The sequence below is a fragment of the Heteronotia binoei genome, chromosome 6, assembly GCF_032191835.1.
Source record: "Heteronotia binoei isolate CCM8104 ecotype False Entrance Well chromosome 6, APGP_CSIRO_Hbin_v1, whole genome shotgun sequence".
Classification (NCBI taxonomy): Eukaryota; Metazoa; Chordata; class Lepidosauria; order Squamata; family Gekkonidae; genus Heteronotia; species Heteronotia binoei.
The window spans coordinates 26614748-26631040 of NC_083228.1; the positions used below are offsets into that span (position 1 = coordinate 26614748).

The 16293-nt window shown below is 41.1% G+C and overlaps 1 protein-coding gene across 4 annotated transcripts in view; it reads left to right on the forward strand.

Moving 5' to 3' along the window:
- The first annotated feature begins 14176 nt into the window (after positions 1-14176).
- The window catches only part of CCAR1 (cell division cycle and apoptosis regulator 1), a 30520-nt gene continuing 28403 nt past the window's right edge, over positions 14177-16293 (forward strand). For 3 of the 4 annotated variants that reach the window (XM_060241152.1, XM_060241151.1, XM_060241153.1), the window contains exons 1-2: positions 14232-14322; positions 15672-15789. In XM_060241152.1, coding sequence (XP_060097135.1) covers positions 15717-15789 — 73 coding nt within the window. In that variant the 5' untranslated portion in view covers positions 14232-14322; positions 15672-15716. Of the gene's footprint in view, positions 14323-15671; positions 15790-16293 lie in introns of all 4 variants that reach the window. The other variant, XM_060241150.1, reaches the window with a different exon arrangement.

Sequence of the window (16293 nt, forward strand, 5' to 3'; positions counted from 1 at the left end):
GAGTTGCCTTACTAATATTTTAGAAAGTAGGGATTGGAGCCTTTCTAGAAGAGAGAAATTTGCAGTATGAGCTGTTTTGGAATAACTTTTCATTTTATTAAGCATCCCAAATGTTCATCAACTGCTGTCAGTTGTAAAATCTTGTCTGCCTCCTCCCCTATAGTAAAAACAAGCAGTGGCATTTAAGGCTGATTTCCACAAAATGTTTGTGGACAAAGCCAGGGCTCCTTTTCTGGGAGAATGCAGCAGAATGGAGTTCCAGAACCTCTTCATGGAAACAAAAATCTCAAAAAAAAAAATTTAAAGAGCAGGAGGGACACCTGTGTGTTTATTTCCCTCTTGAGAGGTCCAGCATCTATTTTTCCAGAAAAGTCCTGTACAGAACACATGTTTTGAATGCAGAAGACATTTAGCATCTTTAGTCAGATTTTAGAAAGTATCTCCCACAGCAGGGCTGAGAAAGACTTCCGCCTAAGACTCTGGGAAAGTACCAGAAGTTTGGAACAATAGTAAGGCAGGTTCATAAATCTCAGTCTGAAGCCAAATTGCATCTTACCTTTTGAGCTCATTGACAGACAGCTGTATTTTTACACACATTTTCCCCCATGTGAATTTTGTCTACTTTGAATTCAAACAACATACTCTCCCAGGTGTTCCGTACCCTGATCCTCACCACCCTTTTTTGTCAGGCACAAGCTCAGCCACACATGACAGCATTAAATATCTTAATACTGCTGTAGGATATTAGCCCTGCAGGGGAACTTGAGACTTGCTCTTTAATGCTTGATCAAAAGCCTTAAAGGAAGACCACAAGGCATAGCCATAGAAGAGGATAATGATGAAGCATTGAGCAGGGCTGAGCTTCAGTGGTGGGCAGCTGTAAGCTTTCAATGCAGAAGGTCCTTTTGGGCCTCTTGCATCTCCAAAATCTCAGGTAAGCAGGGCTGGAAAAGGCTCCTGACAAAGACCTTGGAGAGGCATTGCCTGTCAGATTAGACAACACTGGCCTAGAAAGATAGTCCAACTCAGTGTAAGGCAAGTGCCATGTGCTCTAAACAGAAACAGTCCTGGGCCGAGATCTGACTGTTAAAAATTGACCCCAACACAACTCCATCCCTGAGCCATCTCTAAACTAGCTCTTAAGAAGACTCAGAATCTAGGCAGCCTCTTCAGCTGCTGGTTGTGAGAACTGCTAGGTTTCAAGGTGCCCCCCTCCCTGCCTTGATTATTTTCAGTCCCAGGAAGAGGCAGGGATGAAGGTATAGGTAGGCAAAGAGTAAGAAACTGGCACCTTTAATCAAGTTCCCCCATGAGAGAGAGTACCGTACAGCTTACTTTCACGTCTGGGAAGAGGAGAGAACGGATCAAGTACCTGACTAGGATATCCACTGATTTGTCTTGGAGCAGTCAGGGCTTTTTTTGAGCAGGAATGCAATTCTGGCTGGCTTGGTAGCAGGGGGTGTGGCCTAATATGCAAATGAGTTCCCGCTGTGCTTTTTCTACAGAAAAGCTCTGTGTGAAACAATGGTGACATCAGGGGTGTGTAACCTAATATGCAAATGAGTTCCTGCTGGGCTTTTTAAAAAAAGCCCTGGGAGCAGTGTTTTCTAAACAGTCACAGGCCCAAGAGCCCTGCATCACAGTGGGTTATAGTCTCTTAAAAGTAGATGCCACAGGTAAAAGAGATTGTGTGAACCAGACCTTAGTTTCCAAAGGCGATCAGCTGATTTTAACCAGTCACAATGGTGACATCCTAATTAAATATTAGGAGAAGTAGACACTCCTATTTGGAATACTGTAGCGTCCCACTTCTGCTTCGCTTTGTCTCATCTTGTTGCACAGTTTTCTTCTTGGTTAATTTGATCACAAACGAATAGCAGCCCTGCTCCAGGTTGTGCCCTGGGTGGGCTGTATTCAAGAGACGGAAAATGTGTTGGTGTTAACCACTCCAGCTGAAATCAGCATGTTCTGAATTGGCATGGTTTGTGTGAATAAGGGGGTCAGGCCTGAAGGGCAAATGCTGTTATTCCTGTGTGTGTCTCTGCAGTGTATATAAATCCAGCAGGCGTAACCAGAGTTGGGGATGGGGTTTTTTTCCCAGTCTGAATTTTTGACAACATACTTGACTCTAGTAGTGGTGCTGTAATAAAGTGTAACTGAAATGTCTAGATCTGCTTTCTTGCAAAAAAAGAAAAATCAACTAGACATGGTGCTTTATTTTTTAAAAAATGTCTACCATGGTTGTGGTTTAAATCTGAAAATGTTCTGGTTTTTAAAATAAATATATATGTTTGTGTGAATACTATAGCTTACCCTTAAGTCACCTCAAAATTTTGGTCCTGCAGAAATGAAATGTGGGGTTAATCCCCATTTATCTCACAGCATCTGCTTTGCATAATAATTAGATATGGATTAAGGAACGGAGCAATGCAGGAGACTGTGCTCCTTCTGCTGCTCCATGGAGCACCTTTGCCTTTCCTGCTACTGTATAGAGGCTCCCTGGCTGCTGTTGTCCTGGACAGTGCAGAAAACTTGTTAGGCAAAGGGAGGGATGAGGCGATGGTGTCTGTGGCTACGTCTGGTCCCTGTTTTCTTCCTCCCTGCCTAACAGGTGACTGCTGCTGTTAGAGACTACAGCTCTGATCCTGTTTAAGCGATCTCTACCTGATGTTGTAGCACCATGTGTGAAGTCCGGTGCTGTAGGCAGGATTTACTGCCCCTTCCCCTCTCCAGCAGCATTTTTGCACTCTCAGTATGACAGATACTTCTGCTTGTAAACTTCTGCTTGTAAATAGCTGTCTGGTACATGCTCAAACCATCAACCTTCCCTTAAAACAATGAAATCAGTGAAAAGGAAGCATATAGCAAATTGTGCCGATTTCTGTGGGGGAACTGAATTGGTCTCCCCTCTCCTGCCCCCCTCCCAGTTCCTAGATTGTGCTTGCAATCTACAGTGCTGCAGGCATTTGCAAAGTCTTAAGGAAATGAAGCTTTGTGATTGCATTGTGGATTTACACCCCCCACAGCTCACTATTAATCACAATGCAGTGTTGTTCCAACCTGCAATCCTCATTGCCACAGCCCATTTTTATCACCCGGAGTTTGAATCCCACACTTTAGGAGAGGAAGATTTCCAAGCAATCTTTTTGCCTGTACAGAAAACAAACTTTGTATAAAAAAATATGCTGCAGTTTTTTAGTTCAGAGCTTATGATTAGCTGAAATAGAGGATATGAAGGGATTGTAAATAATTTAGAAGTCAATATACTATATCATCTTTTTGTACCAGCAGTTTCCTGCTTCTTGGATATCTATATACATGAAATCATTATGGTATTTTTGTGTGCCTTAGATTTACCTTTTAAAATTTGTATATTTTTTGTGAGCCTAAAGTTATTACAAAAATAACAGCTGTTTGTACAGTAAGCAGGATTGTAAATTCTTCCACTGCTTGTCTTTGTAGGTTTTCGGGGCTTTTTGTTTTTTGCATACTGTGGTTTAGTCGAGCTTTATGCCAAATCATTCTGTGGGAACAGGACCTTGCTGAAGGGATCATTTGCAGTTTATGAATTTTTTTTAGCCTTGCTACCAGTGTTGCATGCCGCCAAAAATGAAAATATCCCCCCCAGCATTTATTACCATGCTGAGAGTATGTATCACTGTTCCTTGTAAATTTACCCTGTAAGACTTGTGGAATTCTAATGCAAAAGTTGAATGGGCTTCTTCTCTATATATACACCTTATCCTATGCTAGGCTTATGTGACACTAGAAAATGCAGAACCTGGAATTAATTCATTAAAATAAGGGTCACTTTTTTAAAAGGCTGAAAATCAAGATAATATCTCTAAATATCGTTCCTGTGCAGTGCAGAATTTTCAGCTATTTGTAAAAAACTGTACTATTCCAGCAGAGAGAGAATCCAGACCTATCCTAAAATGACAATAATTGACAGAAAGCAGGAAAGGAAAGGTCCCCTGTGCAAGCACCAGTCATTTCCAACTCTGGGTTGATGTTGCTTTCACAACGTTTTCACGGCAGACTTTTTACGGGATGGTTTGCCATTACCTTCCCCAGTCATCTACGCTTTCCCCCCAGCAAGCTGGGTACTCATTTTACTGACCTCGGAAGAATGGAAGGCTGAGTCAACCTTGGCCCGGCTACCTGAATCCAACTTCCACCGGAATCAAACTCAGGTCAAGAGTAGGGATATGCAAAAAAAAAAAAAAATCAGTAATACACGGATTCGGAAATATACGGGGGAAAAAATACGGAATCCCGTATATTTCTGAATTCTGTAGTCTGAATAGCCGCATATACAGTAGATGCACGGCTATTTCTGAATATACGGCCCCATTATGCCCTATGGGCCATTGAAATCAATGGCAAATAGGGTATATTTGAAGCCACCTGGAGGGGAGGGGTTTGAGGGAGAGCACCCAGATTTTCAGGGGACCAGCAGGGGACTCTCCTCTACAACCCCCCCCCCCAAGTCCCAAAAAGATTGGGCCAGGGGGTCCAATTCCTGGGGCACCCAAAGCCAAACCTAACTTCACACCAGAGAATCTCTATAGGACCCGAATGCACTATATACATCTATCTACTCTATGAACCCTGCCACACAAAACACAATCTGTTAAAAAAGTGGCCTTTTAAACAATGAAAATTAGACCAAACAGCACCCCCCCCCAAGAACCAGAACCAGAAGAGAAAAGGAACAACAGCAGCACAACACAGCAGCAACAAATCAAACAAAGAATCCTTTTAAAACAGTAACAAAATTAACTTTTAACAATACAGGAACTTTACCAACCCCTCCCCCCCCAAAAAAACCCCTTCACCCTAACCTCAAGAAATTCAAGCCACCCAAATCAGGAAAAGTAAAAGGACACTGCACTTTTAAAAGTTCTCTCACTAAAGTAAGATATGGGCAAACTGGCAAAAATCCCCCCACCCCAGGCCCCCTCCCGTAGCAGAACCCCCTAACCCTAACCCCAAATAAGCTACCCACCACCCAAATCTGGATAAGTAAAGGGTCTTAAAAAGTCCTTTTACCAACTAAAATAAAAACAAGAACCGCAAGACTGTCTTACCTTATACGTTTTCTCTACTCCAGGCAAGTCTGGTAAGGCTGAGAGAGCAGCAGCAGCACAGTACAATCTCTCTCTCACACCAAGGGCCAGCACAGTACAATCTCTCTCTCACACCAACACGCAGCAATGGAGGAGTCCAACCAGGCAGACTCCTTAAAAAGGTTCTCTGGCCCTACAGAGAGCAGTTTCAAAAAATAGCACTGCTCTGTGATTGGCCAGACAACAGTGCTTATTTGGATACCCAAGTAAGCAAAAGATCAAAAGAACAACAATGTTGCTGATGGCTGGGGGATCAGCTACACAACAGCCCTGCAAAGCATGCATTTGCAATACAGCCGGATCAGGGGTGATTCGGCGGTTGATTCAGTTCGTCCGAACTGAATGCACACCCTTAGTCGTGAGTATAGAGTTCAGATCACAGTACTGCAGTACTGCTGCTTTACCACTCTGCGCCACGGGGCCGCTTGACAGAAAGCAACATGTATTTAAATTGCAAGTAGCACTCTGATAATCCCACAGAGTTTAGTGTCTCATTTCAGTTGGACATGGTTCTGCATAATGAATAGAAGTGCATGGTCCCTTTTAGTAGCTACTTCACCTTTGTCAAATTCATCAGGCTATCAAAACACTTAAAACATACTGGAGAATTCTTGTTAGAATTTCATTCTGATTTCCAGTCCCCTTTAAATAAGTTGAAATGTGAACATGGTGCTGTTTATGAAAGCATTCTGCATCGGGAAAGACTTCTATCTTGATGTGGTTGCTGTTTCACAAGCATGCTTGTAGTGTAAGAACTGACAGTGACTTACTGTAGATACAGCTGTGTGCTATTTATTGTAGCTTTTCAAAATATCATTTTTACATAGATATCAATGTACTTTTGTGAATGAGGTTATAGCTACAAAGGATTGTAATAATGTTGTCTTGTAAATGTGACTCTCAGGGCAGGGCTATGACAAGCAGCAAAATCTTCCAACTGCTGCAACAACCTGTCCCTTTCCAATCAACGGTGCTTGTGCAGGCAACACACTTGTCGGGGATGAAGTATTTTGGTCTTCGGTTTCCTGTTACTTTCAACATGGCCCTACTGGACTCTCTGGTTTTACGGCCTAGGAAACAATGAGGGTTTAAAAACAACAACACTCTAAGCTTTCCTTGGTTTGTAACATTCAAATTTGATATTACTGGGCTCCAGCCCTGCAAGGATGCTTGAGATAAGGCTTAATTTGGGCCCTGCAGCTGATAATTTCTTGCTTCATTCAAGTATCTCACGCTCAACCCACTGGATTCTATTAAAATGTTATTAACAGCAAAGCATGTGAGCTGTCAGTAATTGTGTTCATTTGAACAGGGGCTTGTTGTGTGCATCAGGCTAAGTCTGCATTCTTCATAACTTCACCCTATGATGCTCTGTACAGAAAACACGTTTATATTCTCAGCCTCTTACTGGTGTGTGTTGATCTGATGTCGCAGTTTGCTTTTGCTTTCACTTCTTGCTAGGCCTGTCCCTGGCCACCATGATCCTTTAGCTGTTTGGAAATATCCTTGCTAGAGGGAAAGGAGTTTGTTTTTAATTTCATATATATTTCTTCTTATCAATGGGAACGCAAGAGTGGATTTTACATTATTCTCCTCACTTCCATTTTATCCTCACAACAACCCTGTGAGGTAGGTTAGGCTGAGAGTGTGTGACTGGCCCTAGATCACCCAGCAAGCTTCCATGGCGTGAGTGGGGATTCAAACCGGGGTCTTCCAGAACCTAGTCTGATACTCTTAACCACTTTACCACACTATTAGGTGACACAACAATTCACATGCTATAGTTACAATTACTGTTTTTCTGCCAGTCCTCCTAAACGTCACGACTCTGATTTAATTGAAACTTTTAGTTGAGTTCAGAGAAATCAGTCCATTCACTGATTTCAGTGGGGTTTAAACACAATTAGACTTCTAATGCTATCTCACAATAAGAATCATAAATAGGGTATTGCTCATTCTTGCTCTTGCTCATTCTGACTTTGCTAAACCAGACAGGATGCTGCAATGGCATATTGAGAATGTCAGTTCAAAGACTGTTCTGGACATCATGGAAGAAATAGGTACACACAAAAGTAAGATGGACCTGCTTCTACACCTTAATATAAAGCTACTACACACCTGTATATTTAACCACAAGCACTATGTGTTAGGTTACCGACAATGCCATCCTGGGCAGAGTTATATTCTTCTAAATCCATTGTAGTCAGTGTACTTAGAAGTCTATAACTGCTCAGGATAGCAGTGCTGGTAATTTGTGACTCCCCACATTGTTTCTTCTTGAGGTATAAACAGTGAAATAGCCTCATATTTTGCTATGCAGAAAGAGCATTATACCTAAATGAAGTTGCTCTTTGTACTTTGCAAAAGCATCTGAGAATACCTTAATTATCTATATGACGGCTGTTTGTCTTTCTTGTTCATTTAGACTGCTCTAACACAAAGCTTATGCCACAATAAAGTGTGTGGTTTCTAATATGCCGCAATTATTGTCTGTTCCTTCACTTCATTAGTATGTTTTAAGTGGCTGTAAGAGTCATGCTATTAAGATAAAAGAATGATTTTCCTAGAACTGGAGGCTTAGCCTTTCAGATGTGGCCATGCGATTAAACCTACTCTCTCACCCACTTTCAAGTGTAACTTGCAGACAGTTCACAAAGTGATGAAGTGCGAGAGTGCAGTTGAGATCACATCTGAAGTATGCCAGTGGCACAAATGCATAAAACTGATTATACTAGAAAGTGGTGGGGTATTCTTTGTATTCTTTGACTATCACAGGTGTTAGTTCACAACATGAAAGGGTTCTCAGATGCCATGAATCACAAACAGCCTCTTTTCAAATAACAGTTTAATGAAATTTTAATTTCTGAAGAGTTTCAATCCTTGTCAATCTTGCAGGGTAAAAAGAACATGAAAGTATTCTAGACATGAATAGTTCCACCTTATTATAAAATGAAACCAAAAAGTCAATTGTGCAATCAATGATTTTGTTTATTAAGTTTTCTGTTCCCCACATTCTGAATTCAAACTATCATGCTTGTATAGGCTTGTCAAGTAGAGACTGAAATTCAACCTCTGGCTCAGAATTTAGGCTTTTAGTTGTAGACTGATCTTGCCCTGTTTTTGCCGACAAAAGGATTGTGGTAACCCATCTGTGCCATGAAACAGTTTCTCGAACCATGGTACTGGTAGAATGTAGTATGTTATGTGAATAATTTCCCCAGTGGTGCAGTGTTTAATTAAACTAATGGTTTGTGTTTCTTGGGTTTTTAAATTAGGATTGAGAGAATTTCCCCCCAAGTTGATTTCTTGTTGCAATAAAGTCCAAAATATGTTCATAGTGACTTGTTTGTACCAAGTCCAAATTGATTTCATTCAAGCCCTAGCAATAGTAAGTAGGATTAAATATGCACATAAGATATTGATATTTTAATCCAGTGAGGCAAGGAACAAAATAAATGCCTCTGACATTGAACTTTGGAGCTGAAAAATGAGCCCAGTAGCAGTCCCCTATGACATCCTATGTGGAATAGGCTTCTTAGATTAAATTTACATACTAGCCTGTCATACAGCTACAAAATGCAATTAGGAAAGCAAAAATCTCACAGTTGTCAATGGGACATTCATCTGATGAAATATTATATTGTTTTAAAAAAAACTAATCAGAACTGTTGTAGCATTAATTCGAAGTACAAACTCATTTAGTTTCATAGCTTTGGTGGGGGGGGGGGACACCTGAATTTTGGGCTAGTCAAAATTCATTTTAACAGGGGTATTTGGTAGGAATGCAGTGTTATGCAGTTACAGTTAATCTAATCAGACAATTAGGTTTCTGTTGTGTATGTATTATAACCATATTTAATGCATAAGTCATGGCAGAAATAACTTGTAGTTCTTGCTTTTGTGAATGCCGTTTTATAGTTCTAGCAAAACATGGCAGCTTTGAGATTCCATATGTTGTGTCCAATGCTAAATGTAGCTATTGCCCAAGATTTTAAAGGCTTCAAAAAGAGCAAATGTTAGTAATGCTCTGAAAATATTACAAATATTCTGTTTATAGTTTCATCAACATGCAAACATTTGTTATTAAACATTTTATGAAGGTCTTATAGTATTCAGGTTGGGTTGGTTTTTAAAAAAAATAAGAACTGTTTTTTAAATAACATGGCAAAATATTTCAGAATTTGGGATGGCTGTGATTCAGAGATGGGGGGCAGAGCTCTATACCCCCACCTTTCTGCCAGAGCAGAAAGATTGGAAGGACTGCTGCGTAGAAAAAAGATGCTGCCCAGTCCATAAAGGGACTTCCTGGAAGTCGGCCTTTATAATCAGAAATCAGGAGTGCCATCCGGTGAAAGCTAAAAGCAGTGAACTGCCAGCCTGTGCATGTTTACTTGGAATAAATCCCTGGTAATTGCACTTTGTAATACAACCGTAGTGCTGTTGAAATCAATGGACTTCTAAGCATGCTTATTCCGGAAGTCGCATCGTATTCACTGAGACTTGCTTCCTAGTAAGTTCTGTTAAACGGTCTGACTGACATCTGAGTAAAAATGCATAGGATTGATTTTAGTGGGGTTTAGTTGTGAGCAGCTACCAGTGGGTTGTGCCCTGTAAGCAGCACCATGACCAGTTGTAATGGTTTTTTTTTAATAGCCTCAGAATAATAGGAAAATGCATACTGCTAAATCAGAAGAAACTTGAGTTGTATTTTGACTAATTTTCTGTACCTTTCTTCCTTTAAAAAATTAACTGGGATGTGTACAATATTTATTTTTCAACATTTATGTTTTATTTTGGTAGATTTTTTCCCTTTAACAATCTACTGTATCAGATGATGGAAAAAAAACTAGGCAAATACATTTTTTAACCATTTCACACATTTTAAAAAGATCCTAACAGATGGGAGAAAAGGCACTTCACTATTTCACAATACTTACAGGAAAAAGAAATAAAAGCAACTTTATTTCTTTTGGGGAGAAATGCATTTGAGTATACTCTGCAGACAAGGGAAAGCTTACCAGCAGTACTTGAAGAATTGTGAATTCTGACTGCATGTTACTTGAAAGATCTTACTAAGCTACTCTTTTTGGTGCACAGCAGTTATTGTACATGATTTCATGTTTATGTAGCAAGATACATTGAAATTGTATTGAAACATACGTGTAAAGATCGTTGTTGTGGAGATGGTCTGTTCTGTTTTTTTTATTTTTCTTGTATGTGTCATATGTTTAGACCGTAAATGTTCCTTTTAAAAAAATGTCATAACTGATTAAGACAAAATGGGTTACTGTCATTGAAAATATATTTTAAATTTGTCATGATTTTTTTCAAAAAAATATTATTACAAAGTGTATCGTTCCTGATAACACAGAACATTGTGGATGGTTTTAAATAAATTTTATACTTCTATTTTGCACTCAGTTGTCTTAATTTTTCTTTCCTGTATTTCTTAAAAATTTTCTCAGTAGTAAATCCACTTTTTCCAAAGCACATTTGTACAACAAAAATTTTATTCATATAAATGCGTGTCTCATTCCTGCAAATGTAATAAAGTGTATTTTGATAACAGCTGATAGTGAACCGCTAACTTTTTTTTTTGCTGCCTCTTCTAGGGTTGCCAATCCCCAGTTGGATCCCCCGGTTTGGAGGCCCTCCCCCCGCTTCAGGGATATCAGAAAGCAGGGGAGGGGAAGAGGGAAATGTCCGCTGGGCACTCCATTATTCCCTATGGAGACCAGTTCCCATAGGGTATGATGGATAATTGATCTGCCGGTATCTGAAGCTCTGGAGGGCTGTGTTTTGAGGTAGATGCACCAAATTTTCAGCATAGCATCTGATGCCTCTCCTCAAACCCCACCCCCCTCCAAATTTTAAAAAGATTGGACCAGAGGGTCCAATTCTATGAGCCCCAAAAGAAGGTGCCCCTACCCGCCATTATTTCCAATTAAGGGAAAGCATTTTAAAAGAGCGCAGTCCCTTTAAATGTAATGGCCAGAATTCCCTTGAATTGTACTTGCTGCAGCCTTGCTCCTGGCTTCACCCCCAAATCCCCAGGCATTTCCTGAGTTGGACCCCCCCCCCCCCCAGTTTCAAAAAGATTGGACCAGGGGACCAGTTCTATGAGCCCCAAAAGAAGGTGCCCCTTATCCTCTATCATTTCCAATGGAAGGAAAACATTTAAAAGGAGTCCCTTTAAATGTGGTGGCCAGAACTTCCTTCAGGATTCAATCATGCTTGTCACAACCTTGCTCCTGGCACCACCCCCAAACTCGAACCTGGCAACCCTACTTCTACTGCATCTGCAGCCATTAGTAGATAAGAACACTGTTTCCGTGCCATGAGAAACTTTTGTTTTTTGCAGACAACACAGAGCAGGACAGTCTCTTTTTCTAGTTAAATGGTGATAATAGTAGGTACAGACTTAACATCATCATACTATTTTACATTATTTAGTTCATCTTTTCAATGAGACTCCAAAGTAAGCTAGTTCAACAACAGAATAAGACCTATGAGGGAAATAAAATGGAACTACAGCGACAGAAATTTGAGAACAAACAGTGGAATAGTGAGAGCAAAATAATACCTATGGCAGCCAGAGAATACATACAATCGACGTTTTTTGAGCAGGAATATAGTTCCGGCTGGCTTGGCACCATGGGGTATGGCCTAATATGCATATAAGTTCCTGCTTGGCTTTTAAAAAAACCTGGTGTGAAACTGGTGACATCAGGGGGTATGGCCTCATATGCAAATGATTCCTACTGGGCTTTTTCTACAAAGAAAGCCCTGCATCCAATAGGGGTGGCCAATGGTAGCTCTCCAGAAGTTTTTTGCCTACAACTCCCATCAGCCCCAGCCAGCATGGCCATTGGCTGGGGCTGATGGGAGTTGTAGGCAAAAAACATCAGGAGAGCTACCATTGGCCACCCCTGGATAGCACACAATCCTATTCCCTTTTTAAAAACACCTTCTTGAACCACTGCATGATGATATAGCCATAATTGCTTCAAGGGTGCAAATGTTATGGGGATGATATCTGTCTGACCATACCCACTTTGTGGTATATTGTGATTTGGTTACCAAATAAGCTGGCTTTCTTCTGTGTCCCATAATAGTAATGGCTGCCTTTTTATTAGGTTTGGTAGGTTCTGAAGTCCAGTATAGTGGTTCCCTTATTATATGATTAATACGCACACTAGCCTGATCTCACAAGAACTTGGAAGCTAAGCAGGGTTGGCCCTGACTAGTATTTGAATGAGAATACCAGGACCATGATGCGGAGGCAAGCAACAGCAAACCACCTCTGAGTATCTCTTGCTTTGAGAACCCTACGGATTCGATGTAAGTCTGCTGTGACTTGACAACAGTTTCCAGTCTGGCCGGTTGGGGGAACATAAATAACTAGCACCCCACACACACCCCTTTTGACTTAATTTATAGATCTCAGACTTCAGAAAATAGCAAATTCTGCCAGCCAAATAGCCTGTCTGTTTTAAGACTGTGTGCAGTTTCAGGATGTCTTAAGGCAACCTTAGATTAGGCCAAGAATCTAAGACCTTACCTGAGAGCAGCTTTGCTTCTGCAGATGCTATAGTAGCTAGTAAATTCAACATGATTTGTTTAGTATATCCTGCTCACCAGGCTGAATCAATGAGCTGTGACACCCATTTCTGGTAGGATCATGATTAAAATGTTAGAAGTCCAAGCATAACATGTTTCATATCTAATATGAGCAACTACGGGTTGGATATCCTCAGAACTATGAGAGATCTAATTATATTGATACAATATGTATAAAAATCATAATATAAAATCAAAGTTCACCTAGGTTTCTAATAGTAGAAATAAAAGTGTACAAAAATACTCCAAAGGATTCACAAAATTCTTGGTTGACAAGTGCTACAGTATTTTAAGCCTGTGTGTTGCTTAGATGCTTAATAGTCCAGACTGTATGTATGCCTACTACTCATGTTAAGACCCACCATTCAGGAGTCAAGACAGCACATATTTTGGCAATGCTGATGTTTGCTACTGTTATGTCCTCTTGCATTCCGATTAGCTGAATTCACAGTGTCAATAGAGATGCCATTATGTGTAAATGAAAGCACAGAATGTACTAAAATTACTTGACTGTTTTAGCGCTGGCTTTATTATTTAGGCAATTTATATGCCAATGCCACTTTACCAGAGAACCAGGATAAGGTACAAAGTAGGAGTCAACTTGCACCTTTAAGACCAACAAAGTTTTATTCAGAATGTAAGCTTTTGTATGCAGGTATACTTCTTCAGATGATACTTTTTCAGGTATACTTCTTCAGTGTACCCTATCCCCTCGTCTGAAGAAGTATGCCTGCATACGAAAGCTTACCAGTACAATTCTAAAGAGACTTACTCCAGTCTAAGCCCATTAAAATGAATAGCCTTAGACTGGTGTAACTCTCTTTATGATTCCACTGTTCATTCTGAATAAAACTGTGTTGGTCGTAAAGGTGCCACTTGACTCCTACTTTGTTCTACTGCTTCAGACCAACACGGCCGCCCACTTGGATCTAGATCAAGGCAGTTTATAAAATGTAATAAAAATATTTAAAACAATATTTGTAATCAGAGTACAAAACAGTACACAACGCTAGCAGCTTAAAACGAGTCTCTAAAAGTAACTGTTATGGCGTCCACAGCCTAATCTTCGCTGTTTCTCTAAAAGGAAAACCCTTCTTGGCCAGTTTTGGCAACATCGGCCTTCTAGCCCAATATCTGCCCTGCGCGCAACCACTCGTGCTCGAAAGTAAAATGGCCCTAGCCTCCGAGCAAGATGGCAGTAACACACGCGAGCCTAACGCCCCGCTTCCCTTCCCTTCCCCGCCCCTTTTCCTGGCTTCTCTGTTCTTCGCCGTCTTCCCGAGCTTTAAGAGAGTACATCACTTCCCTTTGCGCACGCGCACTCCCGCTGCCTCCATTGTTTTGGAGAGAGTGATCCCATCCTCCCGGAGCACGTGTGCCGGACCCAAGAAGGAGACGGGGACGCGGGGAAATAACCGCGTGTTTATACGTCATCAACACGCGCGGGGCCTACGGCGAACCTATGCTTGCTCCGGCTTGCGGTTTTTTTTTCTTTTAGCGCATGCGCTGTGACTCGCGCGCTCTGTGTGTGAGAGAGGGGGGGTGCTACCCGGAGGAGTTTGAAATGGCTCCTGTGAGTCCCTCATTCGGTTCAGGTGAAGGGTTAAGGGACGGGAAGGGAGGGAGGGAAGCGAGTCAAGCCACGCGCGGGCACACCGGCATTAGTTTGGGTTGGCAGTTAGGAAAGATAGGAGCTCGGGAGTTCCTTAGCGCCCCTTTGGGTAGGCGACGGGGGACGGGCTCTCCTAGGCAGGCCGGCCTTGGTCCCCCAGTGAGGGAGGGAAGAAGAAAGGAGCAGCTGGGCCGCGCAGCTCTTCGCCTGGTGTCAGGCCCTGCCTCGTGCCCCACATGGGCGAGAAGAGCAACACTACAAGGCTGTGGTAGCTTAGCCCAAGAGAGGCCTAGATTTGGCCCTGAGCCTCTTTTTCACTCCTCTCTTCCTCCTGTGACTAAAGGCGGGGGGGAGATGTGTGTAAAAAAGGAAGAGATTATTTCCCTACTTGCCCCACTCTGTGTTCCTTCTTCTCCCAGCTGCCTTGCACCTTCTTCTGAGGCTTGTGTTTCCTCGTTGAGCTTTTATTCTGCAAACAAAATGCGCGAAATTTTCTTCGCTTATGTTGTTTTGCAGCTTGATTCTGCATGTTTTCTCAAGAATGATAATTGGCGCTTGTCTATAGGTTTCTAGGATTAGTCTGGGTTGTGCCTCTGTGCGAGCGTTCATTTCACCCCCTGAATGCTGACATCTTGGAAACTTCCTTTTGAAGGGTGTTTTTTTTTTTTTTACATCTCATGTCTTCAGTCTTTTAAACGATGTGGATAAAGATCTCTTGTGCTAGTTTGTTACATTTTAATGTACAACGTATTTTGCTACTGTATATCTGAGGTGTATAGTTTATTTGATGTGTGTTCTTTCTGCTGGGCTCTACTCTTTTATAGCACAAGTGCTTGGCATAAGGTTCCATGCATTTCACAATTAGTATACCTGTATTTAATTGCTGCACCCTTCTAAAGTTAGTAAAACAGCTTTACTTATGCGAGGGAAACACTGGTATCACTATAAAGTGATTGCATAAAATCACTTTGGAGGTGCATTCCCACTTTGTAAAGAGTTGACAGATGGAAATTTTATAAAGATGGTGTGCTAGATAGTTTTAGGAGTGTTGACCAGAGATGTGTTACAGTCTTGTCACAGGCAAGCTTTCTGACTATTTTGCCCAGCTGTTTTATTTTTCTGTGCTGCCTTGTTTGAGATCTACTTGATGATTAGTATTATGTATCTCTCAAACATTTTATGCTTTCTTGCTTAAAACACAGGATTTATAGCAGTGAGTTCCATTGACATATGAGGGGAAACTAGTCTATCTAACTTGATTAATGATCTCAGAAAGGACTGCATATTCATGGAACTGTTTATTTTAATAGATCACAATTTTAGAAGAATAAGCAGCCAAAAGATTCTCACTTACCATGGCTCAGTTCGGAGGGCAGAAGAATCCCCCTTGGGCTACCCAGTTTACAGCCACTGCGGTATCTCAGCCAGGTCAGCTTTCCCATTTCTTCTTAACCAATCTAGGTTTTACTGATGTACTGTAAGGTTTCGTATTATTGCCATAGCAAACACTGAAATAAGCAAAGCATAGCATTTATTGTATATCGGCAAAGGCCATTACAAAAGGTATACAAAAGGGACTGATGGCTACAGCAAAAACGAGAACAAAATGTTTAAAATTCTTAAAAGCACTGAAATAAAATGTAAGCAAAATTAATGTGTTATGTAGCTTTTCATTTCTGTGATGAAAGTGACCAGAATTGTTCTTTTGATAACACAGTGTGTTGACATACTGGTACAGGATGTATATGGATTTAGCTGCACTGAGTTCAGTTTCACAGGGGTGGCTGAACAAATCAGCCAAAATAGCAGTCTGTCCTGGCAGAAGCTTTTCTGAACCAGGTCTCTCTGGATGCAGTTCATCCTCCTGATGATCCCTGTTGTGGAATTCTAAATTTCATTATTGTTGATGGATGTTTTTGTGTAGAAACTTGA